Source organism: Gorilla gorilla, chromosome 3, assembly GCF_029281585.2.
Source record: "Gorilla gorilla gorilla isolate KB3781 chromosome 3, NHGRI_mGorGor1-v2.1_pri, whole genome shotgun sequence".
Lineage (NCBI taxonomy): Eukaryota > Metazoa > Chordata > Mammalia > Primates > Hominidae > Gorilla > Gorilla gorilla.
Genome location: NC_073227.2, coordinates 125,818,935 through 125,846,856, shown reverse-complemented (window position 1 = coordinate 125,846,856; position 27,922 = coordinate 125,818,935). Strand labels below are relative to the sequence as shown.

General features: G+C 36.1%; 1 protein-coding gene across 5 annotated transcripts in view; it reads left to right on the top strand.

Annotated features, from left to right (window-relative positions):
• PPA2 (inorganic pyrophosphatase 2) overlaps positions 1 to 27,922 on the top strand; it is a 104,581-nt gene that overhangs the window by 12,611 nt on the left and 64,048 nt on the right. For 3 of the 5 annotated variants that reach the window (XR_010133449.1, XM_004040226.4, XM_055384675.2), the window contains exons 2-6: positions 4,940 to 5,004; positions 8,000 to 8,044; positions 12,216 to 12,269; positions 14,776 to 14,895; positions 23,223 to 23,309. Coding sequence is in view for 4 of the 5 variants with exons in the window: in XM_004040226.4 (XP_004040274.1) it covers positions 4,940 to 5,004; positions 8,000 to 8,044; positions 12,216 to 12,269; positions 14,776 to 14,895; positions 23,223 to 23,309 (371 nt within the window). In the remaining variant the exon portion in view is untranslated. The remainder of the gene's footprint in view (positions 1 to 4,939; positions 5,005 to 7,999; positions 8,045 to 12,215; positions 12,270 to 14,775; positions 14,896 to 23,222; positions 23,310 to 27,922) is intronic. The other 2 variants (XM_055384674.2, XM_055384677.2) reach the window with 2 other exon arrangements.

Below are 27,922 nucleotides of genomic sequence, written 5' to 3'. Positions count from 1 at the left end.
GAACCCTAGAGAAACCTTGAAAACTGAGTTCTTGGCCACGACTGGAATGGGGAGGTCAACTATGCCTGCTTATACCCTTTCCCTCACTAACTGCCATTAAGTTTTCTTCCCTAAGGGCTAAATAGAAACCAGCCCTTTCGAAAGACTCCACAGATGCTGATACCAACCGAAAGTCTGACTGCTGCCCCTCCCTTTTGTGGTTTCCACAGAACAACTGACCAGCATTCCCTCCTGATAAGAGTGGTTCTGGTGAATCTATGGAGAATGTGCAGTGAGGGTTTTCATGTTTTCCACTTCACCTTTCGACATCAGAGAGCTGAAAACTCCACCCTCAGATCATGCTAACACCACCGTTTTTTGAACATGGGTCCCGTGGAGAAGCATGAAGCTCGACTGAGCATGCTTGCAGGTTGCAGCCCTTTATGAGAAATAAAGCTCTGCTTTCCAAGTTTATGAACCTCATCATTCTTCAGTTGCCATTTTTATGAAGCTGAGTAACTAGAAGTCAGGTTTTTGGCCTTTCTAGTCGTTGCTCCTGTGCAAATTTGTAGATATATTGCCCATTAAAGCATTATTATTATCTGAGATCTAAGGCCATATTTGTTTTCTAGAAATAGTTATATTTTTACTCTTTTTCTTCACTATTACATTTTTATTTATTAATATTATTTCATGAAATAGCTTCTAGTAGGTATGGTTATGTAAGTCAGTAAATACAGACCATTCACTCATTTGTAATCTTTTTACCTTCCAAATGACAATTAGAAAACTATATATATATATATATATATATATATATGATCTTACATCTTAATAAGTATTGGGCTTGTCCACAGTTAACAAAAGCATTGGATCTTTGGGGAAATTTAACACCAAATCAGTGTCCTAGATTTATTTACTCTTAATTACAAAGGCAGCCTGGCTTTTCTGTCAAGTTTCTTTTACCCCCATGATAACAAACTTCCCTTGTTTGTGTAACTTCCTGGATTCTTAGAGCTGAAATTATTGTTCATTTCTATCACAATGATAGGTCCCAAATGAACGTTGAAGTAATCTGTTAAAGGATTGTATTTTTTTTTCTTTTCAGAATTCTACCTTTTTTACTTTAGTGACTTGAAGAGAGGACAATCACAGATTGATGATTGTTCTTGGAATAAGAGCTTCCATTTATACATTACAGTTGTCCCTCTGTATTTGCAGGGGATTGGTTCCAGAACCCCTTGGATACCAAAATTTGCAGATGTTCCAGTCCCTGATGTAAAATGGCGTAGTATTTACGTATGACCTATGCACTCCTCCTATTTTTTTTTCCCTTATGGGTGGGGGAGGGTGGAAAGAAACCAAGAGAAAGGAACCCTCTTGTCTACTTTTAATCCTCTTTGAATTACTTACAATATCTGATGCCTTGTAATGCTATGTAAATAGTTGTTATACTGTATTGTTTTATTTGTATTATGTTTATTGTTGCATTTTTATTTTTTAAAGATTTGCAGAATATTTTCGATCTGCGATTGTTTGAATCTGCAGATGCAGAGGGCTTACTGTGTATGTCTTCTTAACCTCCTCCTAGTTGTCTTTCAGCTCCATATGTACTTATTTTTAAAATTACCTACAGTAAAATTTACTTTTTTTGTGGACACTTCTGAGTTTTGACAGAACATAGATTTGTGTAAACAGTATCACAAAGTACAGAACAGGTCTGTCCCTCCCCAAAAAATTTTTTGTGGCCCCCTTTAGAGTCAACCCTACTCTCTTACCATCAGCCCCTGGCAACCAACCAATGATCTGCACTTTATCCTATAGTTTTGCCTTTTCCAGTATGTTATGTAAATGGAACTGAGTTGAGCTTCTTTCACTTGATACAGTGTATTTAGATGCATCCATTTTATTGTGTGTATCAATAGTGCATTCCTTTTTATTGTGGAATAATTAATAAACATTGATTAAAAGACCACTATATGAGTGTAACATAGTTTTTCTCCATTTACCAGTTGTACATTTGCGTTGTTTACAGTTTTTGGTGATTCTGAATAAAGCTGCTGTAAACATATAGAGATTTTTGGGTGAACATGTTTTTATTTCTCAGTTAAATACTTAGTGGGATTTCTGGGTCACATGCTAATTGTATGTTTAACTTTACAAGAAACAGCCAAACTGTTTTCCAGAGCAAGTGCACCATTTTCAGTTCCCATCACCATATTTTATTTTAATCGAAAACATGTAAATGTGGCCCACTTTAGTATCTATTACGTTTAGAAAAGTAAATAATCATGTAAAAAACTGGTAATTTTGTTTTTTGTGTTCTTGTGTTACTCATAGATAACTTTGAAAATCAGGCAGAGAATTTGAAATCTGATGTAATATATGAAAGAGAAGTTTTTTTTAAATGCATCCCTTTACTGATGAAAAGAGCTTTATAGACCATAGCCAGAGTTTTATGTACTTGCCATTTGTGTGCTCTTTCTCATTTTTATCCCTACATTATGCACACATCCTTCAGGAATTACCTTGTTGCTAAGGTGGGGAAATGCAAATGATGTTAACAGTTTAAAGGGAAAAATAAAATAGTAATAGAGACATTTATCTAACAGATATTTGCTCAGCAAGTATATATTGGATGCCTATTAAGTGCTAGATACTTTCCCAGATGCTAGAGATCCAGTAGAAAGCATAACAGAACAAACAAAAATGAACAACTACAAAAACTCCAGAACTTAATTCTAGTGATAAGTGCTAAGGTAAAGCACAAAGCATGGTAGGGGGAAATAAAATATTGGTGGGAATTAACAACTTCATTGTTAAGTTACATGCCTTTTTCTTTCTTTTTTTTTTTTTTTTTTTTTAGGTGGAGTCTTGCTGTGTCGCCAGGCTGGAGTGCAGTGGCGCGATTTCGGCTCACCGCAACCTCCGCCTCCTGGGTTGAAGCGATTCTCCTGCCTCAGCTTCCTGAGTAGCTGAGATTACAGGCATGCACCACCACGCCCAGCTAATTTTTGTATTTTTAGTACAGACGGGGTTTTGCCATGTTGGTCAGGTTGGTCTCAAACTCCTGACCTCAGGTGATCCTCCCGCCTCAGCCTCCCAAAATGCTGGAATTAGCGTGAGTCACCGTGCCCGGCCATGCCTCTGTTTTTGTTGGGCAGAATCCAGGGCTTATTTGTTGTTGTTGTTGTTTAATAAACTTCATTTTGGAATAATTTTAGATTGGGTTAAGCTGCAAAGTTAGTACAGGATTCCAGCATACCCCGCACCCCAGTTTTTCCCTAATTTTATCATCTTAACATCATTTACCATTGCCATTGTACATTTTTCGAAACTAAGAAACTAACATTGGCACATGCCCTTAACTAAACTCCAGATTTTATTTGGATTTCACTAGTTTTTCCACTAATGTCATTTTTCTGTTCCAGGATCTAGTTCAGCATACCAGACTGCATTTAGTCATCATATTTCCTTACTGTCTAACAATCTGTTACAGTTTCTCAATCTTGGATTTGTTTCTTCTCTCTCATTTATTTTATCATTTGTTTGTATTAGTGTGGATTCATGTATATTTGTTTTATATTTTGTTGCTCAAATTGTTCCAGCTTTGGCCTTTGGGAACTCTTTCAGATTGGTTCACATTTCCCTTTACCATACCTCCAGTCTTCTGATTTTTGAGCACTTGGTTGCCTTCTGACCCTACAAGATGCTCCAGGCTCATCTTGGGTATTCTTTGCTCCAGCATTACAATCAAGCCTTTCTCCAAGGAGGCCTAGTTCCTTTTATTGGAGAATGGCATTTCAAAACCAAAATCTGGGCCAGGTGCAGTGGCTCACACCTGTAATCCCTATACTTCGGGAGGCCCAAAGTAGGTGGATTGCTTGAGCTCAGGAATTGGAGACAAGCCTGGGCAACATAGCAAGACCCTGTCTGTACAAAAAACTTTAAACTTAGCTGGGTGTGGTGGTGCATGCCTGTAGTCCCAGCTACTCTGGAGGCTTGAGGTGAGAGGCTGACTTGAGACCAGGAGATTGAGGCTGCAGTGAGCCATGATCATGCCACTGCATTCCAGACCCTGTCTCAAAAAAAAAGAAGAAAGAAACCAAGATGTGGTTGCTGGTGTGCTCATTGCTATTGGGATTTAGCCAGTCTTTGTTTTATTTTGTTAAATATTCTTGAAATCTAAATTTGAAAATTATGCCAAACAGGTAGCAGGTCAGAAGTAAAACAGCCTGATTTAGGAAATTACAAAGTGAAAATTTTGTAGGGCTCTATTAAGCTTAGCTTTTGGAAACAGATGTATTCCAGTAAAAGTGCATTGTATTTATTTACAAGGCATTGTGTTTATTTAAATAATACATACTTTTGAAAGTATTTAAAATACACATTTTGGTATACAACTTTTAAGGTAAGATAGTTTCTGTTATTGAAGTTTGTTTTTGTTCTAAGCTTACCTTAGTATTAGCATCCTTACCACATTGAATGGAAACAATATTTCTTTTCTTTTAATTGAATAGGAAGTTTGGACTTTTCTTCCCATGGATAGTAGGTAGAAATTGGGAATACTATTGTTAGGTTTCCCCAAGGGAAATTGACATCAGTTTTAATAGAATTCACTTAGTAATGAGTTTCTTTTTCAAAAGTGATGGTTTTTTTTTTTAATATATATTTTGGGTTTTAGTCTATTGTAGATATTTTCTGCTTTGGATATTTTAAGCCACAGGGATAAGTAAATTATTTCAGCAACCCAAATATGGTTTAGCTGGTATATATTTCTTTTCAGTCCTTAGATTGTGGCAAGTTTTAAAAGTAGAATTAACTTTAAGTTGGGAGTTAAAGTTAGCTTTGAAAAAAATGGGTAAGTTCAAAAGTGGATAAGGATATTTATTATTGCTGTATAGAACAATGTGTCTGTTGCTTTAATTCTGTTTTGTTTTGTTTGTTTGTGTCTTTGCAGAGAATGTAACTGGTCACTACATTTCCCCCTTTCATGATATTCCTCTGAAGGTGAACTCTAAAGAGGTATTATTTTGACTTGTTTTTGGAATGAAAACGTGTACTGCCAGTATCACCATTAGATGCTTTTTGGAAGCACCTTGAAAGGAAAAAGTGTTGTTGGAAGTCAGGAGGACAAACAGGAGTTACTATAACAGGGTCATAAGCCTCCTATATGAATTAAAATTTGTATGAGAATAGGATTCTTCCATGAGGAATTGGGAGAAAGGGGTGTTACTGGTCCATAAAACTTAGAATTTGGTAGGAAATAAAGATTTAAGGGTAGTAATTTAGGAAATTACCAAGAGGTTTATTTACAATAATCAGCTAACGTTTGTGGATTATTTTTTATTTGCTAGCCACTATGTGAACATGATGTTATTTAATTGTTATGAGTTGCTATTTTTCTTTCCAAGGACACTGAGGCTCAAGGCATTTTTATAGACTTGTCTAAGATCTGGTAAGTGCCAGAGCTAGTTTTGGAATTGGCTTCTGACCACAAAGCTCATGCTCTTTAACCACTCTATGAAACAGGTGTTAGAGAAATAAAGCAGGGGTAAAAATGGTGGTGTTTGAGTAGCTGTTCTCTTAGAACTGAAAATCACTTGACAGTTGTCAGGGTGTGAAAGATGCCAGGAGAACTGATGCTATCAAATAAAAATTGTTGGGGTGTTTCGAGATCTCTCATGATTAGTTGGTAATATGGCATATTTGGTAGTATTCATGATCATCATTAAGTTGTAGGTTATTTCCTTAAAATCCAAGTAGTGAATTACTAAATTTTTTAAGGGGGTACAACTATTAAGTAAATAACCAGGACCACATTCCATGTTGAAATTATATGTAACTGGTTAATTTGGGGTTGGGTTTTCTAGGATGTGGGGTGATCAATATAGGGGCAGAGGCCAGTGAAGAACTGAGGAGGCTACTTCAGATGCAAGGGTTGTTTGACCCTGGTGTTACCTCAGAGGCTGAATATTATGCATCATAGTGAGGTTATGGGATGTGAAGTAGGATTTGTGCTGCTTCCCAGCTCTTCAGAATAAGGAACTGGCAGTAGAATAATATCAATAATTTATCAAGTGCTTGTGGTACTTAGCCAGCACTGTGTTCCCTGCTTGATTTGGTTTATCTCAATCCTTCTGGCTCTACATTTAGTATCCTTATTTTGTTAACGAGGCTAAGTACCTTGTCCATCATCACAAATCCCGTGTGTTTTGGAGGTGGGATTGGATTTAGGTGCTCTAACTCCAGAGTTTGTACTCCTCACTTCTCTTGTGTAATGCCTCCAGCTCATTACTTTTAAGTGTGCAGCTCCAGGACAATAGAAGGAAACCAGAGGCAAAAGGAACTCTATGTTACTGTGTGTGTCCGTGCAAGTGTGTGAGAGTGCGTGTGTATATGTGTTCCTGTGTTTTGTTTTGGCCACTGAACTTTCAAACCTAAATATCTCATGTCTCCCAACACCTTTCTTTTCTTTTGGCCAAAAGTGCATGCATTCACTTATTCATTAATTTATTCATTCAATCAATAGTCATTGAATGCTTATTATGAGCCAGGCACTGTGGGTGTAGTAGTGAATAAGATAGGTATAGTCCACTCAGTTGGAGGAGTCAACCATAAAACAAGTCAGTCAGATAATGTTAAGTGCTATAAAAATACAACAGGGAAATGAAAGCTAAAATGTGACTGGTGGGTAGTGTTGTCAGGGGTATGCTATAGCAAAATCTGTATACCTCATCATAACAACAATAATAATAAAGATGTATTTTTGAGAGTCGTGTAGTAGATAGAGGTGGAGGTGGAAAAGAGTAAGCTAGAAACATGTCAGTGAGAATAACATTTTGTCTAAGGAGGATGGGTTTTGGGAAATGTGAAATTAGGGATTAGGCAAAATTGATGATAGGGCCAGCAAATACAACAGGATATGCCAGTGAATTCTGGAGATATGGAAATGGGTACGCACGGTGGTTGTATAAATAGGTTTCCCTAGATCTCAGCCAGTAATGATTAAAACTCTTGCTTTGTACTTTGGGATGTGGTATATTAAGAATAAAAATAATGGCTGGGTGCAGTGGCTCTTGCCTGTAATCCCAGCACTTTGGGAGGCCAAGGCAGGCGGATCATGAGGTCAGGAGATCAAGACCATCCTGGCTAACACGGTGAAACCCTGTCTCTACTAAAAATACAAAAAAAAATTAGCCAGGCCTGGTGGCGGACCCCTGTAGTCCCAGCTACTCGGGAGGCTGAGGCAGGAGAATGGCGTGAACCCAGGAGGCGGAGCTTGCAGTGAGCCAAGATTGCGCCACTGCACTCCACCAGCCTGGGCGACAGAGTGAGACTCTGTCTCAAAAACAACAACAACAACAACAGCAAAAACAAAAATAATGTTTCAGAGCTGACTTGGAAAAATGATTTTGTTTTGTTTTCTTCATTAGTAGTCATTTTGGTATATAAACGTTACATATGCTGGTTGAGCATTTGTGAATGGCATAATTTTTCTTCCCAACCCACCACGAAGTCAGTTTTAATTTAAAAGTGCTTGGTTTAATGGGAAAAGAAAAAAGAAAAAAAGTGCTTGGTGGAGGCGTGGTAATCACACCTTGGTAGAATTCACAGGCAGGAGGTGCAGCTGAGTACTTTCACGGCTTGTTAGTCATGCTCCCTGGAGCTTCATTTCAATAATGAAATGACTGTTTTAAGCATAATCACTGGAAACTACCAGTCTTTTCTTAAAGACTAAACAGAGCCTTTGCTTATTTTATAAAAACTGGGAAAATATACTTGAAAGAGGTGTGGCTTTTCTGATCATTTATTTTATGAAACACTTCGATGCTCTATTCTGGGGATACAAATGCTCAGGGGAGAACGAAGTGGGCATTTGGTAGGTTCTCTGTTGACTCAGATTTCTGGACAGTCTTTGTGTAGAATGTCTATACAATAGTCATATTTTTATTGCTATGCAGTGCCACTGTATACTTTCATGAAATATTGCAGTCTTTCACCGTCTTTTCTTTTATAGGAAAATGGCATTCCTATGAAGAAAGCACGAAATGATGAATATGAGGTATATCCAAAGGTTTTTATTTTTGTGACTCACTTTTATATTGTCTGTTAAATACCTTGATGAAGTTTGCATTTGTAAAATGATTCTAAGGTTTTTACCCCTGCAAGACTTTCATGTGCATTCCGATGTTTTTCTTTAAGGCAGCTAGGGCAGCTATTGCCATTTAACTTTTTTTATTGTGGTAAAATATTCATAACATAAGGTTTACCATTTTAACTTTTTTAAAGTACAATTTAGTGGCATTAAGTTCTTTCACATTGTTGTGGAATCCTCATCACCATCCATCTCCAGAACTTTTTCATCATCCCAAGCTGAAACTCTACACGTTGAGCAACTTCTTATTTCCTCCCTCCCCCGAGGCCCTGGGAAGCACTATTCTACTTTCTGTCTTATGAATTTGACTGTTGCAGGTATTTCATTTCCACTTCATTTTACAATGGGAAAACCTGAGAGAATTAGCACAGGAACCCAGATTTTAATAATAAGTTAATTATCCTGGTAGATGGTCTAAAGTAAATGTACTTCATTATAAATGAAATATTTCACTTTAAATTATAAGAGAGAAGATGGTTTGAGAGGCTGTTTTAGAACCCAGGAACAATAATCTTTTGGGAGTAGAGGAGAAGAAAAACACTTATACCAACTGTATGCTAAAATGAATATATTCTAAATATATATATTCTAAATGTATGCTAAAATGAATATATTCTAAATATATCTAAATAAATATATGTGGCTGTCAAACCTTTAATAGTTCTTGACTTAGGACCAGAACATTTGATTGATGTCTGTCATTCCATCTCCTGCTACAAGTATCCTTTTATCCCTCTGATTCTGATGCCAGGCAGCTTTTCCTGCTGCTTTCCTGTCTTCTTTTACCTTTCCAGCTTCATTTCCATTTATTCTCTACCCCAACTGAAACTTACAGCTCCAGCATTTGAATCTACTTCCAAACATACCTGTGGGGGCCTTTAAATTCCTACAACCTTTGCCTGCTATCTGTCTTCTATTTTTCTAAACTGGTGTGATTCTTGAACCATCTACACTGGAACCACTTAGAGTGCTTGTTAAAAATTCAGATTCCGTGCCCCATATCCTATTTACTAAGTCAGATTCTCTGCTGGATAGGCCCTGGTTAATCTAGGTATTTCACAAGTATTCTAGGTGCATCCTAAACGTGAAGTTTGAGAACCACTGCCCTAGATGTTGAGTGAACAAGGGTTTCCAGATCCCCAGGGACTTAGTGTATTAACCTGAAACAGTTATTTCAGGTTAATGAAATACATTAGTGGGAAAAACATATTCTGAGCCCAGACATTCAAATTCAAATTTAATTCTTAGAACACAGTTTTTATGTTAGAGACTGTCTGATTTGAGTTTATTTGAAAATTTCAGGATTAGAGAGGAAAGAAGAGTGATTTCTTCCTGTCTTTTCCCCATGTATATAAAATGTACTGACTGCTTTTTCATACGTCTTATTAGTTTTTCTATTTTGACTTCTGCAACAAAAATACAAGGAAAAAAATGGAGAGAAAGAAAAGGACTGAAGGAGTAGTTCACAGTCCTTGCCACATACCCAACTTTCTGATTTGACTTGTGCTCCTTTTATCTTTTTTATTTTCAGATAAAATTTGGCAGACCATTGTTGGTTTATAATTAACATTAATCTTAGGAAAACCAGGCTAACATTGGCTTTAAAAAATTAATTACAGGACAAATGCATTTTAGCTGGAGAGAAGAAAGGCAGGTTGGAAATAAGCTCTTAGTGATTAGGAGCAAATGAAGAGGGAGAATGTGGTTTGCAGGCTTAAAATTCAAACCTCATTTATTGTTCATTTGGCCTAATTCAAGTTTCTGTGAGTGGGTTTGGTAGGTGTCATTGTGTAAAACGATTGTCACCAGCTTGGTCTTCTTGGTCACCTCTGAGTATTCATCTGCAAGCATTTGTTCACCTATAGCCAGGCTTTCAGGGATGAATAAATTATGTGGACATCTGCCATTTACTTTGGTTTTTCTTTTTAACAGCTACTTCAGACATATTTAAACAGGTGCAGGGGTACCTCATGAAAGAGCATAGAAAATGAAACATAATAGCAGGACTGTATGTAAGGTTGCTAAGATAGGTATGAGACATACTTCTAAGGAGCAGTTATTGAGAATTTATTCTCAGCTTTGTTGTTTATCTCATTATGGGCTTGCAGCTTTGCCATTTGTAACCTTTAGTCTTATGTGGAAAAACTTAATATAAATCATCATTACTTTTTTGGCTCAATATATATCTACATTTAATTGTGTAAATAGCATTCTTTGAAATAACAGCATTCTGTGTTATACTAGAAAACCTCTGTGATACTCTTCAGCAATGCTTTAGTCCAGCTTTGGCTGCATATTAAAATTGCTTGGAGAGCCTATAAAAATAAGCAGTGCCCTGGCTCCACCCAGAGCAATTTAATTCAGATAGATGAGAGACGGGGCTCTGGGAAACTTTTTTTTTTTTTTAACTGGTTGAAGCTGGTGAGGTGGTATTGATGTGTGGCATGATTGAAAATAAGTATGTTAAATCACTTCTCAAATGATTTGGGATGAAGGACTAGTTTTTTGGCTGGTTTATTTCTAATTGGTTGTAAACAGATACTTAAAAAAAATGCAATCAACATGAATCGTTAGAAAAGTGTTGGCAGGGTGTGGTGGCTCACGCCTGTAATCCCAGCACTTTGGGAGGCCAAGGTGGGCGGATCACGAGGTCAGGAGATCGAGACCATCCTGGCTAACACAGTGAAACCCTGTCTCTACTAAAAATACAAAAAATTAGCTGGGCGTGGTGGCGGGTGCCTGTAGTCCCAGCTACTCGGGAGGCTGAGGCAGGAGAATGGCGTGAACCCGGGAGGCGGAGCTTGCAGTGAGCCGAGATCGCGCCACTGCACTCCAGCCTGGGCAACAAAGCGAGACTCTGTCTCAAAAAAAAAAAAAAAAAAAGAGTTCCAGACCAGCCTGGCCAGCATAGTGAAACCCTGTCTCTACTAAGAATACAAAAATTAGCGGGCATGCTGGCGGGCACCTGTAATCCCAGCTGCTCGGGAGGCTGAGGCAGGAGAATTGCTTGAACCCGGGAGGTGGAGGTTGCAGTGAGCCGAGATCGTGCTGCTGCACTCCAGCCGGGTGACAGAGCAAGACTCCATCTTGGGAGAAAAAAAAAAAAGGAAAGTGTAATTCAGGTTCCAATTTTCTATTATTAGATTTAACAGATATAAAAATTGCCCTTTTAAATTGCTACAAATGTTTGTAAATGAGCCGGTAACAATCAGTTTGCAGACTGGCCGTGGTCCTTGGCTACGCTTGGAGTACAGTGTTTTAAACCATCATTGTTTCCCTGATAAATTGTTAGTTATTGATGTCAAAATGTGTGCAAATCAACTTTAACCTTAAGACTTTCTCTTTGTAAGGCAAACTGTAGGGAATTATTTTTACTCATCATTGACCTAGGGTCTGCTTTGGTTTATGCATTCTACAAAGTTCAGAAATTAAAAAAAAAAAGTGAAGCCATAGTGAGTTTGTAACTTTAGGGAGTCTGAACTCACCAGATATGCAAGCTAAGTCTGGAATATTTAGTGTAGCTCTTTGTGAACTCTGTAATAGCTGTACTTACATCCTTAATTTTACACTGTGATTGTAACTTGGATTTAATTATTATTTTATCATTTAAAAATATATTTTACTTCATAATTTTCTGTATATTGTCATTGATCTTTGTAACAACCTCGTGTGGTGAGTGGGACAGAGATTATCACACTTACTTTACAGATTGGAAAAGTGAGACTGAATCCTTACATGAGGGACTGGTTCTCTCACTTCTATTTTAGTTGGAAAATAAAAATTGAAACACATTTCTTGACTCCATTCTAGTTTTGTCACTACACATCAAAGATATTCTCAGACTCGTAACCTCTGACACTGTGTGTAAGTGCTCAAGTGACATGGTGGCCTAAATTTGGCTGTGTTTTAGACAACTCTAATTTCTAGAAAAAATTTAAGGCATAGGTAGATGTATGATGGAGACTCAACATTTTTTTTGTGGGGGAAAAACATCTAAGGCATTCTTATAAGGGAGGTAACGGAAAAAATAAAAGGTAAAAATTTTAATGTTCTCTCTTTGTTTTGTTTTTAACTGCAGAATCTGTTTAATATGATTGTAGAAATACCTCGGTGGACAAATGCTAAAATGGAGGTACCGATATACTTTATTAATATGAAACTGAAATGATTATAATGATATAAAACTTTGTTGCAAGTTGTTTGGCATAATATTTTAAATTTGAGATAGTTCAGAAAAATACTCAAAGCTAAGTATATACTTTATAGTTTTATAGAGAGGTTTTTTTTCAATTTTGCCTGTCAGTTTGTTATATACATATTAATTTTCTTTTTTTCTCCTTTGAAAATGGCAAATACTTTTAAAGGTTATTTAAGTAGATTCTGAGATATATTTGGTTCGTAGATGGAACTGAAATTATTATTTGGGGCTGATGGCAATTTTAATTTCTTAGGACTCAATTCTCCTTTAGATTTTATTCTACCAGGAAATAAATTATTTCCTGGTTAACTCAATTTATGACTATCACAGAGCATCTGCTATTTTTCTGGTTAGCTTTTTTTTTTTTTTTTTAAGTTTTCCAGGAAATGAACCTATAAGAACTTCCCTTTTGCTATTCAGAATTTTCTTGTTCTTTCTTCAGTTAGCTATAGAAGCTTATATATAAGCTTCCTTATAGTTCTAAGTGAAATTTAATTTATGTTACTTTGTTTAGTTATATAAACCTTCTATAACTTTGGGTGTGATAGCAAATATTATTTTAAGTATTTAAATTAGGCATTATTATGTAGGTGTATATTTTTCAGAATTTATATTTGGAAGAGAATTGTCAGTACTATCACCAGGTCCCGGCAGTATTTTTTGTTAACACTTTAGTAGGAAAAGGTAAAGATACTAGATTTTTCTTTTGGTGTTGTTTCATGTATAATGTTTCATCATTCTTGCTAGTCTACCTCAGTTAGGTGGAGGATCCAAGGATCTGTGAGAATCTACCTAACTTAAGCAGTGTTTCTTCATTCAACATGGCTTATTTTTTTGTTTCCTATATACATAGGTTTTAAAGATAGCAATGTGAATATACATGATAGAAAACTAACTTTGAGGCCGAGTGCAGTGGCTAACACCTGTAATCCCAGCCCATTGAGAAACCGAGGCGGGCAGATCACTTGAGGCCAGGAGTTTGAGACCAGCCTGGCCAACATGGCAAAACCCCATCTCTACTAAATATACAAAAATTAGCTGGGCACAAATTTTTGCATGGTGGTGCATGTCTGTAATCCCAGCTATTTGGGAGACTGAGGCATGAGATTTGCTTGCTTCCAGGAGGCAGAGGTTGCAGTGAGCTGAGATCACACCACTGCACTCCAGCCTGGGTGACAGAATGAAACTGTCTCAAAAAAAAAAAAAAAGAAAAAAGAAAACTAACTTTGAAATAAAATCAGTTGGTGAGAATCTCTTTTTTGGTGATTTTTTAAACTTTATTGTATCTTGACAAGTTATAATCATATATATTTATAGGGTACAAAGTGACATGACTTATGAATACAGTATGGAATAACTTAAGCTAAATAATATATCTGTCACATCAAATACTTAACCTTTTTTGTGGTGAGAACATTTGAAATTTACTCTTAGCAATTTTGAAATGTACATTATTAACTATACTCATCAAGTTGTGTTGTCTCAACAATAAAAAATCTTATTCTTCATGTCTGAGATTTTGTGTCCTTTGACTATCATTTCCCTATTCCCCCTACCCTTAGCCTCTGTAACTATAATTCCACTCTCTGCTTTTATGAGTTCAATTTTTTAGATTCCACATATAGGTGAGAACATGAGATATTTGTCTTTCTGTGCCTGGCTTATTTCACTTGCCATAATATTCTCCAGTTTCATCCATGTTGCCACAAATGACAGAATGTTCTGCTTTTTTTAAGGCCAAGTGCTATTTTATTATGTATATATACCACATTTTCTTTATCCATTCATCTGTTGATGGACACTTAGGTTGATTATATATTATTTCCAATGTTTTTTGATGGAGTCTCTAGAGTTGTCTATATATAAGATCATATCATCAGCAAACAGTGACAGTTTCACTTCTTTCTTTCCAACTTTGGATGCCTTTTACTGTTTTCTCTTGCCTAACTGCTGTGGCTAGGATGTCCAATACTATGTTGAATAAAAGTGGCAAAAGTGGGCATCCTTTTCTTTTTCCAAATCTTAGAGGAAAGGCTTTCAGCATTTCACTATTGAATATATGGTAGGAATCTTTGAGTTAGTTTTATTATCATAATATTGATGGTAATAAAGCCTGAGATTAGTAACAAAAGGCAAGTTGATTGATCTTTATCCTCTTGCCATCTCAATCATTTTATTATTTGTGTTAGAAATAATGGAGTACATAAATAATAGAGTGACTAAATATATGATCTGGTGTTTCCTTTCCAAACAATTTTTCTCATATAGTGCTATAAATTAGTAATAAGAGCTGGCTTAATTTCTTTTAAAACACCTTTGATCATTAAGTTGAAATATGAATGTTTAGTCTGAAAATAGCAGATTTTTAAAAGTACTATTTGGACATAGAATTAATTATTTCTTATCCCGTCTCCTTTTCTTCCTTCTGTGATTTGCTTAGATTGCCACCAAGGAGCCAATGAATCCCATTAAACAATATGTAAAGGATGGAAAGCTACGCTATGTGGCGAATATCTTCCCTTACAAGGGTTATATATGGAATTATGGTACCCTCCCTCAGGTAACATTTTTGTTACAATGGTAAAACGTTCCTGTCTTCTGAAAAAATTGCCTTATAAATCCTGTGAACTACTGAAGTTAAATTGGTTCTGAGGACATGTCATTTGGAGAGGTTTGTAAATTTGGAATTTATTAACGTGGATGGAGTTTTAGTATATCAATAAATTTTGTTTTAAACCATGTATATGTCTATACTCAAGTTCTTGGAGTCAGGCATATGGAATGTTCACATTTGACATTTTGAATACATTTTTTTTTTTCTGGTCTTGGCTATTAAGTGTCAGTGAAAAACTTTTAAGCGAGGCTTTATCTACAGTCATTCCTTTGAACATGACAAGTTATGCTTTTATACACATTCATATATGATAGCATGAATTTTATATTTTAAACTTTAACAGATGAATGTGTTAAATTATTAACTTTTTTCCTGGAACTCATTGTAAATTGAATTGCACAACTTATTTACTGTTATGAGTTAATAATTTTTAAGTAGAAAACAGAGAAAACAAGAGCTACATAATGATAAGGTAGCATTCCTGTTGGAAAATAACAACTATTTGCTTTTCTTCCTTTCTTTACCTCTTTTGGTTTTCTCTCATGTTTCCTCATTCCCAGGAAGAGGTAACTCTTCCAGATTATTTAGTGAGTAAAACTCAGAATATGCTGAATCAAAATTCTAGGTTTTGGGGACACAGAGAACCATCTGCCTTTATGTTTATAAAAACCATAGACCATCTGTCTGGAAATTTAATTTTTATATTTTTATTTATTTTAATATCTTGCATGAAATTTCAAGATGGTATTGGGGAAATATCTGAGAAGAGAGGTCTTGTTTTATCCAACATGAAAAAGCAACTGCCCGTGTAGAATAAACATTCACAGGAAAATTTAAAAAAAAATTGTTTTCTAAAGAGTCAGGCTGTCTCTGATTCAGTTAGATCACCCACATGGATACATTCTTGGTTAAAATGGGCACTTCTAAAGTGATATGCTAAGAATGAGAATGCCTGTGGAAACCATGAAAGCAGGTTTTCTCACTCTCCAGGTACCTAAATAGATACGCTGTTTGACCCAACAGCAAAAGGTTGAAAAAGTTCTGTAAAGCTTAGGGGATGCAGCCTATAGGAAATGTGTGGATGAGGGGAATGCTGAAGAAGCCAATGAATTAGAGACAGACAAAAACAGAGAAGTAAGTAGAGGAGCTAGAGAATAAACTAAGGTGCATGTATTTATTTCTTTAAACATTTATTGAGGATTTATGTGCTAGGCAGGATATTAGGTGTTGGGTATATAAAGACAGATGGGATATAGATGTAACATCAAGGCCTCATAATAAGTGACTGGAAAATGTGGGTTTGGGAGTGAGATTGTCACTTTCTAGTAATGTGACCTTGGGAAAGATACTTTTCCTCATTTTCTTCATCTGTAAAATGGAGAACATAAAATATCTGCTTCTTATCTTTGTGTTGAGATTGAGTTACTGCATTTGAATAGTGTGTAACATGTAGTAATCAATTATTGTTATAATTAAGACTGGTACTTTTATTATCGTATGGTTCTTTCCCTAAAGTTGTTTTTAGTCTGATTGGGGCAATCAACAACTAAACTGCTGGTTATGATGTGGTATAATAGGCACTACTAATTCATCTACTGATTTAAAATTATGAAAAAAATAAAAAAGCAAACCTATTGACAGGAAGGAGAGAAGGGGAGGAATGGAGGTAAAAACAAAAGAAGCTTCTGTAGTTTTCCATTTAAAGTCCTGCCAAACTTCTGTGCTCCTCTGGATGTGTCTGGATTTCCAGATGTTCTGCAGTGGCATTAATCTGGCAGGTACGGTAGTTCTTCTACTAATAAAACAGAATTAGACTGTGGTAGTCCCTTAATTCATTATTTACCCTGCATTCACCATTGCCTACCTAAGTTTCATACTCCATCCAACATCCAAATTGATATTTTTAAAACACAAATTTGCAGATGCTTTTCTTGTACAAGAACACCTTAATGGTCTCCTGTTGCTTAAAAGATAAAATACAAAATTCTTAACATTGCTACTCAACCCTGTGTGATCTGGCCTCCGCTTACTTCTCTATCCTCATTTTGCAGCATTCCCCCTTTCTCACGTCTATCCACCACAAAGTCTTCTTCAGTGTTTCTAACTTACCTCATTATGTCCTCACCAGGCCTTCACCAAACTGTTCATTCATTCAATACATATTTATTAAAGGCCTGTATATTTGCAAGGTGTTCTTGTAAGTACTGCAGGTAAAGCAGTGATAAAAAGTGACAGATATTTCTCTGGAGCTTTTGTTTTAGTCAGATAAATAGACAATAAACAAAATAAACCCCAAGTAAAATGTCAGGTGGTGGTAAGTATGTCAAAGAAAAGTTAAGCAGGGACTGGGACTAGGGGATATTAGGATTGTTGCAATTTAGGCAGGGAGAGGATCTCAGTGAAAAGGTGTTATTTGAGTAAAGATCTAAAGGAAGTGAGGGAACAAGTAGTGTGGACATCTAGAGGAAGAGCAGTCCAACAAGAAACAGCAAGTATAAAGGTCCTGAGGTGGAAATAGGCCTAGCATGTGTGAGTATCAAAAAGGAAGCCAGTGTGGCTAGAATGGAAGTGAAAGAGGAAATAGACCTGCATTCTCTCTGCCATTTTCAATTAGAGATCTGTACTACTTTTTTAAACCTGACTGATCTTGGGGAGAGAGAGAGAGAAAAAGAGAGAGAGAGAGTCTGTGTGTGTGTGTGTGTGTGTGTGTGTGTGTGTGTGTGAATACACCATAAATTGCATATAAGTTAGTTATTTATCAAAGAAAATAACTAAATTGAATGATGTTTTTAAGAATGCTGAAATCATGCCAGTTGCTTATGGGATAGCTTATGGAATAACTCTACCTGATTTTTTTTTTTTTTTCCTGCTTGATGGTTGGTGTTCAGACATGACCCTTTTAAAATGAAAGCCAGCCCCTGGTCCCATTTACCTTTTTAATCTCATCTCCAACTCTCCTTCTGCCTTCTGCTTCTTCACTTCCACACTGGCACTCTGGTGCTCAAAGCACACTGATGTCTCAAGCCCTCACCTTCACTGTGTCCTCTCCCTGGAACACTCCTTTCCAGGTATACACATGGCTTCCTTAAGTTGCTTTTAACTCATCTTCATAGTATCTGCCAACCATCCTTTAAAACTTTTAACCCTACTCCCATTCCCCCTCTCATACTTTATTTCCCTTTTCTATAACACCTGCCAAATTGTAACCTGCTGTATAATTTATTTATTATGTTTATTGTTAATTTCTCCCAGCTAGAATGCAGACTTCATGAGGGCAGGAATTCTGTCTCTTGTTCACTGATACATTCTGACTACCCAGCTTAGTGCCTGCCATGGAGTAGGTGATCAATAACTGTGAAATGAATAAATTAATGCATTGTGTATGTGTGTCACATTTGTTTCATAGGCGTATGTGGGTACTTTAGCTGTTCTATGATTCGTCTTGTAACAGCAAGAAACTTGTTCAGAGCAGTTACTGAGCCAACTGTGTGCTTAGAAGAACATTTAAGCAGCAGAATACTGTTTAAGTAGTAGTCTATCCACTTAGCTTGTGATTCATCAGTATATTCAGACCTTCAGCTGTCTAGATCGTTAGCCTGAATAGAATCTCCTGCACTCCTAATAATGCCTTCCTCGAAGTTTGAGCTTCCCTGGGCAAAAATTCATCTCATCTTCCCACCAGTTTATTCATATTGCCCACATGTAATGGGTTATTTCAGTGTTACATCTCATTGAGTGAATATTTAGAATACCTGTCTGGAAAATATTAAAAGACTAGATTCAGTTTAAATTCAAAATTTCTTCAGTCTTAATGTAGTATTGATATGTTTATTTTGTGCTTAATTATAAATTTGGTTCATTGACCTCCCCAATCAAATATATAGTACTACTTATTAGCCTTATAACCTGAGACAAGTGACTAAATCTCTCTAGGCCTGTTTGTTTATCTGTATGATCATACTGCCTACCCCACAAGGTTATTGTGAGTATTGAATGAGTTGATCAGAGGTGTTTGGCCCCATAATGAGTTCTTAATAATATTAACTCAATGATGATGATTGCTACTGATGTTAGATACTAGTAGTAAAAACACTGGTAGAGGCTTTTGCTCCAAATTAAAGCTGGGAAAGCATAGGTAATGGCTCATCCCTGTAATTCCAGTTCTTTGGGAGGCCAAGACAAGAGGATCAGTTGAGGCCAGGAGTTTAAGGTTGCAGTGAGCTATGGTCACACCACTGTTCTTCAGCCTGGGTGGCAGAGTGAAACCCTCTCTTAAAAAAAAAAAAAAAAGTGGCGGTAGTGGGAAAGTCAAAGGTCTTCCTTCGACTTGTGATAGGAATGCTGGTTAATCAGGAAGATATTCTTAAGAACCACCTGTATATATGGCTTTGTATGATTCAGGGATTTTTTAAGAGACCTAAGGACCAGAGTGTGGTGATTAGAAATGTATTCGCCATTACTTATGGATTGTAAGGTAATAATCACAAACACCTGCATGAAAATGAGAAGGATTTGTTTTAGGGTATAACAATAATATGTGTATTCTGATTTATTCATTTTTATAGCTTTATAATCATCTTTTCTATAATACTGTTTTCTTGTTGATAGTTTGTTTGTAGCTTTCTTGGGTCCATGCTAAAGTTTTCTGTATAGATAGTAAATATACTTATATACCTGTTAGTCAAATTTTGAGTTGTATAGCTATTCTATAGATAGTATATGTACTTATATACCTGTTAGTCAAATTATGAGTTGTATAACTATTTTACTTTACTAAGTATTTCCAGATTGTTTATGAAAGAAGTTGTGACAATTTATACTCCTGCCAGCAGTATATAGGGTTCCAGTACCCTATATCCTTACTAATATTTTAGATTATAAGATTTTTAGGTTTTTGAAATAGTATCTTATTGTGATTTTGACTAGTATTTCTCTGATCAGACTAGGTATCTTTTCTTAATTTATAAGTCATTCATGTTTCCTCTTCTTTTAATTACCTGTTCATATCTTCAGCCCATTTTAGTTGGGTTGCCCTTTTTCTTATTTAGTTGCCAAAACTATTTCTAAAGTCTGGAAGCTAATCTTTTGTCATTTTTGTGAAACCAATATTAAGATTTTGAACTTCTGCTTCTTGATATTTCTTCTCCAGTGTTTGTTCTTTTCTAGTTACTTGTCTGTTAATAGTTAACACACATAAGACTCCACAAGAGGGCATACCCAAAGCTTAAATTTGTCAAGATTTCCTTTCCTGTTGAAGTTATACTGTATTTTCAAGTTAAATTAGGGGTGAGTTAGTGTGTCTTTCTTTTTGTAGTAAAAACTAAGGCCTGTAGATGCAGAGTATTAAAGGTTGGAAATAAAGAGAACCAGTCTGGTATTTTTGCTGGTAAGGAAAATCATGAAGAATTGGCCCTAAACATAATAATATTGTAGAGTTTAAGAATTGTCCACTTGGGTACTTAATTTCTCAACATATGGAACCATATTGCTAGGTAATGTTGAAATTGGAGTTCTGAGGACCAACCAACCAACAGAAATATTCACCACAACCAAGTTAATGTCAAGACAGTCTTTGTCTCTGTGTGAGGAAGGACTTAAAAAAAATTAATGCTCATCAAAATTGTCATAAGTAGGTCATAAGTATGTGGGCTTCATGTTCACTGGTAGCATTCATGCAGATTGTAAATGAGCACTAACAATCTCAGCATTTTAGGGCTAGGATGTGTCTAAAGATCCTCTTATTGGCCGGCGCAGTGGCTCACGCCTGTAATCCCAGCACTGTCGGAGGCCGAGGCAGGTGGATCACGAGGTCAGGAGATTGAGACCATCCTGGCTAACATGGTGAAACCCCGTCTATACTAAAAATACAAAAACATTAGCTAGGGTGGTGGTGGGCGCCTGTAGTTCCAGCCACTTGGGAGGCTGAGGCGGGAGAATCGCTTGAACCCAGGAGGCGGAGCTTGTAGTGTGCCAAGATCGTGCCACTGCACTCCAGCCTGGGAGACAGAGGGAGACTCTGTCTGAAAAAAAAAAGAAAGAAAAAAAGATCCTCTTATTTAAGCCTTTCTTAATAGCTGAAGAAACAGATCTGGATGGTTTAATCAAGATAGTTTGTGGTAGAATCTAGATGTTTTCCTTTAGGCCAATGGGACTTCTGGCTTGTCGCATTTGTTCTCTTGGGAGTGGGAGTAGGGATAAGCAAAATTATGAGATGGGATTTCTGCATTAGCAAGGAGGAACCTCTCAGATATTTTCTGATTCTGCAGTAGGTTGTTTGATTCTGATTATACCTGGGTGTCCCATCCTGGTTTCCCCAGCACGTTAAGATTATCATTCTCAGCAAACTATCTCAAGGACAAAAAACCAAACACCACATGTTCTCACTCATAGGTGGGAATTGAACAGTGAGAACACGCACACAGGAAGGGGAACATCACACACTGGGGACTGTTGTGGGGTGGGGGGAGGGGGGAGGGATAGCATTAGGAGATATACCTAATGCTAAATGACGAGTTAATGGCTGCAGCACAGCAACATGACACATGTATACATATGTAACAAACCTGCACGTTATGCACGTGTACCCTAAAACTTAAAAGTATAATAATAATTACCTTTATTGCATTTGTCACAAATGCCATGCCATTTATTATAATAATAATTATTATTATTACCTTTATTGCATTTGTCACAAATGCCATACCATTTATTAACATGACACTCTCCATGGTATTGACTGTTTCCTATAAATCTCTGTTACTGGCCCAAAGTAGGTACTCAATAAATGTTTTACTGTATGAATGAATGCCTGTTAATAGAAAAAAGAAGCAGTAACGGGAAGACTGGGAAAGAACAGAACCTCTGTAGGAAAGTTACTTAGGAGATTGCTCAGAGTAAGAGAAGGTATTTGAAAGAAGAGAACCGTGAAGTAGATGGGGTTATATTTGAAAATAAATGCCATTCAATTGTTATCATAATTTGCACATAAAAAATAATGATTAGTAGCATGAGTTCTAATACAATCTTTACCTTATAGAAACCATGAGTTTGTGCAAGTTTAAACTCTGTGTTTCAATTTACTTATCTATAAAATGGAATTCGTTATGGTATATTATTCATGTGGTATGTATGTATATATGTGTATGTTGTGTGTGTATATATTAGCTAGAAAGTGTTTGTCACCTATGACCAGTACATAAGATTAACAATTGTGGTTATTCTTATATTTTCTTAGTAGTATTAGTATTTGGGGCAGTGAAATGTTGTTGGACTTCATTTACTGATTTTTTTTTTAAGATAAAGTTAGGCCAGGTTATTTCCGAATAAACTAATTAGTACTAGAAGGAAAATATTGGAATTTCTCTAATGCTTAGCTGTAAATAAGTTTATTTGTAATTATCTATATAAAATTAAAGAAAATAAGCTTAGATAACCTGTAATCTTATATAATAATGACAATCTGATTCTTGGGATGACGGTCTCTGTATCCCTTTTAGTTTGAATTTAAAGCAAATAATTTTAGGGAACTTCTACAGTTCCATTTAGAATCAGGCAATTCTGAGGCTTTTTGGGAGAGATAGTGCCTAAGGGATCTTTAATCTTACTAGCAAATTTCTCTTACAGTCTTCATTTATAAAAATTCCTATGTGTATATTTTGTAACCAACAGGATATAATCTTGCCAGTAAACTAAAGAATTGATGTCTTTTCATGTTGTTATCAAGGTCCTTGAGATTTGACAGGTAGAGGATTTTTTAATGGAATGAATAAGACAAAATAGGTTTTTATTTTCTTTAGTAGTGTTTTGTCCTTTCATTTATAAAGGGAAAACTGGGTTCCTTTTAGTAATTTAGATCCGTGTGCTGTTACCATGTCAAAGGAAGCGGTGAATCACGGAAGCCACAGTTGAGACAGTCAGCGGAAACACAGAAACAAGGGCACAGACCTAGTGGGAACATCCACTGAAACTCTAAAAGTGAATGTGAATTTATTCCCTGACTGAACTTGGAAGATGAGTATGTCTGGATATACCACCCGCTTACAGATGCAATTATACCAACAACTGAGAGACAGAGGGAGGAAATACTATAAATCTGTTTTAAATATTATGATCCTTAGGGACATACTGGCCTGTTGGCCTTGGGCCTATGTAATTTCTGATAATGTTTTCTTTGGATTATTGTTATCTATAAAACTTTGTGATTATGTGGAAAGATTAAAGTACATTATAGTATTAACTTATATTTCTGCTTTTTTTTTAAAAAAAAAATTTAGACTTGGGAAGATCCCCATGAAAAAGATAAGAGCACGAACTGCTTTGGAGATAATGATCCTATTGATGTTTGCGAAATAGGCTCAAAGGTTTGTTTTATAGACTGTATTAATTCTAACGTGAGTTTTGGTTTATTCATGCCATAAAATTTCATTTTAGCCTCTAGTTCTTCAACTCTTCAGAGTTCAAGCCTATTGATTTCTCTGTTATCAGTCCCTCCTTTTATCTTCACTTTCTTGTCTTAAACCAGGGGTTGGTAAATTATAGCCCTGTAACAAGTCAAAGCCAGCCTAACACCTGTTTTTATAAATAACGCAGGTATGCCCATTCATGTACATACTGTCTATGACTGCTTTTACACTACGACGGTAGAGTTGAGGACTTGTAGCAGAGATTGTATAGTCTACAAAGCCTTTTATTATTATTTTATTATTTTATGTCTACCATCTGACCCTTTATGGAAAAATTTGCCAAGTCCTGTCTTCACCTTCCTTGCCTATTATTTAGATAAAAACTTCAATTCTCATGAAAGTCATCTGATACTTTTTCATTTTTTGTGTGCCTGCTTCCAGGTTGCCACATCCTACTGAATAAAAACAAAATTCACAATTTCAGAGATTGATGCTACCCATCAATTCTTCTATATGTCTTTGGTCAGTTCTTTCTTCTATTTTCTACTACGTTTATTGTTACTATTTCTTGTTCTCTGCAGACATTCAACTCTTCTCCCTTTTTTCTCACTCCTAGAAGAACATCTTACCTTTAATTATGTAGAGCTCAGAAACCAGCACATAAAAACTCTCAATGTGGTTTAAATTTGTATTTCTCTGATGATTAGTGATGTAGAGCATTTTTCATGTGTTTCTTGGCCACTTATATTTCTTTTTTTGAGAAATGTCGGTTCGTGGCCTTTGCGCACTTTTTAATGTTTTTCTTGTTGAGTTGTTTGAGTTGTCTTAGTCCTTTGTTGGAGGCATACTTTGCAGATTTTTTCTCCCATTCTGTAGGCTGTTTATTTTGTTATTTCTTTTGCTATGCAGAAGCTTTTTAGTTTAATTAAGTTAAATTTGTCTATTTTTGTTTTCATTCCATTTGCTTTTGGGGTCTTCATCATAAATTCTTTGCCTAGGCGATATCCAGAGAGTTTTTCCTAGATTTTCTTCGGGAATTTTTATAGTTTCAGATCTTAACATTTAGGTCTTTAATCCATCTTGAGTTAATTTTTGTATGTGGTGAGAGATAGGGGTCCAGTTTCATTCTTCAGCCTATGGCTAGCCAGTTTTCCCAGTACCATTTATTGAATACAGTCTCCTTTCCCCATTATTTTTTTGTTATTTGTTGAAGATCAGTTGGTTATAGGTATGTGACTTCATTTGTTTGTTCTGTGTTTTGTTCCATTGATCTATGTGTTTATTTTTGTACCAGTACCATGTTTATTTTTATACCAGTACTACAGCTATGTGGCATAATTTGTTGCTGAGTAATGTGATGCCTCCAGATTTGTTCTTTTTGCTTAGGATTGCTTTGACTATTCTGGCTTTTGTTTGGTTCCATATAAACATTAGGATTGTTTTTTCCTAATGCTGTGAAAAAATGACATTGGTAATTTGATAGGAATTACACTGAATCTCCAGATTGCTTTGAGCAATATTGGCATTTTAACAATATTGATTCTTCCAATCCATGAGCATGGGATGTTTTTCCCTCTGTGTCATCTATGATTCCTTTCATCAGTGTTTTGTAGTTCTTGCAGAGATGTTTTACCCACTTGATTAAATGTATTCCTGCAGGGTGTGTGTGTGTGTGTGTGCGCGTGTGTGTGTGTGGCTGTTGCAAATGAGATTTTTTTTATTTTGTTCTCAACTTGAACATTATTGGTATATAGAAATACTATTAATTTTTATATATAGATTTTGTATCCTTAAACTTTATTGAAGTTGTTTATCAAGTCTAGGAGTCTTTTGGAGGAGCCTTTAGGGTTTCCTAGATACACTATCATGTCATTAGTGAACAGAGATCATTTCACTTCCTCTTTTCCAATTTAGATACCTTTTATTTCCTTCTCTTGGGTGATTGGTCTGGCTAGGACTTCCAGTACTATGTTGAATGGGAGTGGTGAGACTGGACATCCTTGTCTTATTCTGGTTCTTAGGGGAAATGCTTTCAACTTTTTCACATTCGGTATGATGTTGGTTATGGGTTTGTCATAGATAGCTGTTACTATTTTGAGGTATGTTCCCTCAGTGCCTAGTTCGTTGAAGGTTTTTATCATGAAGGAATGTTGAATTTTATCACGTGCTTTTTCTGTATCTATTGAGATGATCATGAGGTTTTTATTCTTAGTTTTCTTTATGTGGTGAATCCATTTATTGATTTGCATATGTTCAACCATCCTTGCATTCCTGGAATAAACCCTACTTGATCATGATGAATTATCTTTTTAATGTGCTTTTAAAGGACACAAGAACACCAGTGGAGTGTTGAAGCCTCCCACTAGTGTATTGCTCAGGTTCTTAGGTTTAGTAGTAGTTTTTTTATGAATCTGGGTGCTCTGATGTTGCGTGCATGTATATTTAGGATAGACCTTGATGACTGTGTGCCTTGGTGATATTCATCTTGCATAGCATCTCTCAAGTGTTCTCTGAATTTCTTGTATCTGGGTGAAAAACATGGAACAATTCATGAATTCACATATCATCCTTGCATCTTATAGCCACAGAAGTTTATTCCTTTAATTAATAAGACCTGAAATAATACTTACTAAATATGAAATAAATATATGATTACCATCTAAAAAATAGTTTTCGGTTAGGGGTATGCTCCTTTCTTTCATGCCTGGCTATGAGATGAGTGGTTGAATCAGCTGTAAGAAACATAGTGGTAGGAAGTCACTTTTAACACCGCATTGTTAATGGGCAGAGGGAAAGAAGCAGAGTCCTGGAAGTTGGTAACAGACTTAGAACCACAGATATAGAAAACTTTAATGTTCTGAGTCCCTTGACAGATTTTGTACTGTTCATTCGGTGTCTAAGAAAACTAAATGTTATACTTTCAGCACAGATTTGTTGAATTGATTTAGACTGAATTGAAGCATGGTGGTTTTGTAAGAATTCTACCATTTATTCCTAAGCATCTAGTTTTTGGTTTGATTGAGTTTTCCTTTCCAGTTTTTAACGGTGTTACAGCAAAACACTGCTTTGTTTTAAATAAAACTGTGCCTTTCTGTTGCATGTGAAGTCAAAGAGTGTGTCTCATTCTGAGGCCACTTGGTAATCTGGGCATGCTTCCTTGCTTGCTTTATAACCTATACATGTCTTATCTGTTCTTATGTTGTTTGAAATTTTAAAATAAATTTTGTGAATTAAAATAGATAAAACAATTTAGAATGTGCTTTTTAAAAGCTATATGTGATTTCCAGGAATTCTTATACCCTGCTGCCAGAGTCATCTACAGGATTTCTTAACTTTGACACTATTGATATTACAGATGGATAATTCTTTATGAGAGAGGACTGTCTTCTGCAGCATCCTTTGCCTTTTCCTACTAGATGCTAGTAGTACCTCCTCCCCAGTTGTGGCAACCCAAAATGTCTTAGGATATTGCCAAATATCCCCTAGAGGACAAAATTGCCTTTGGTTGAGAAACTCTCATTTGGTGTATCCAGTGTGAATTAACCAGTATAGCCAACTTTAAACTGGCAATTATGTGATAACTTCAAATTTGAACATTTTTGTTTTATAAAGGATCTTACACATCTTTTGGTCCAATGTGCCATACCCTCCTGAAGACTTCTGTTCTCAAGGCTTTTTATTCTAGTTCTTCCTTATCTGACAGTTTCTAGATTATTTTCCACTCTGGTTCCTTTTCACTAGATCATCTCTGTTAATGCCCATGTTAGAATGGAGCAGTCTGGGTGCAGTGGCTCATGCCTGTAATCCCAGCACTTTGGGAGGCGAGCTAAGAGGATCTCCTGAACCCAAGAGTTCAAGACCAGCCTGGGCAACATGGTAAGACTGAGTCTCAAAAAAAAATATTAAATAAATAGAATACCATACTACTACAGCTAAACGCCCTTCTCTAAATATGATCCAGCCTGTATAAGTTAGCAATTACATATGCAGTTGTAAAATTTTTCTATGGAGTACTTTAGTTTTGATGTATATTCAGAGCTGCAAATATCATCCATATCTTTATAATCACTTGTCATATGTTCCTTTTGGGCTTGAGAATCTAGAATTTAAGCAACCAGAGCCCAAACTTGAGGACATGTATCAGAAATACTTTGTGATTGCAGCTGGTAAGAAGCGTGCCGGAGGGCGGGGAATGGGAAAGGAACAGACAGTATTTCAGACAATTGAGACCTCAACTGTAGAGGGAAATTCTTTGTTTATAATGTCTCTTTCCGTGGACAGTGTTGTCATTATATTTCCTTCACAGATGTAGCTTTAGCTATTAACCCCTGGAGGCATGCAAAAAGAGCAGCTGAGCTAACCACACAGTGGCTTCTGTGAGTTGGCACCAATATCAGTTCAGAGGAGCCCATATAAATCTGCTCATCTCCCATTTTCCATCTCCAGAGCCATCGTTCCTGTAATTTTTCAAATGGCAGTCTAATTTTGGAGTGGAAGCAGCTTAGTTGTTTACCTGTAATTTGGAGACTAAGGAAGATGAATATTCTCTTTCTATTAAGAAATAGAAAAGC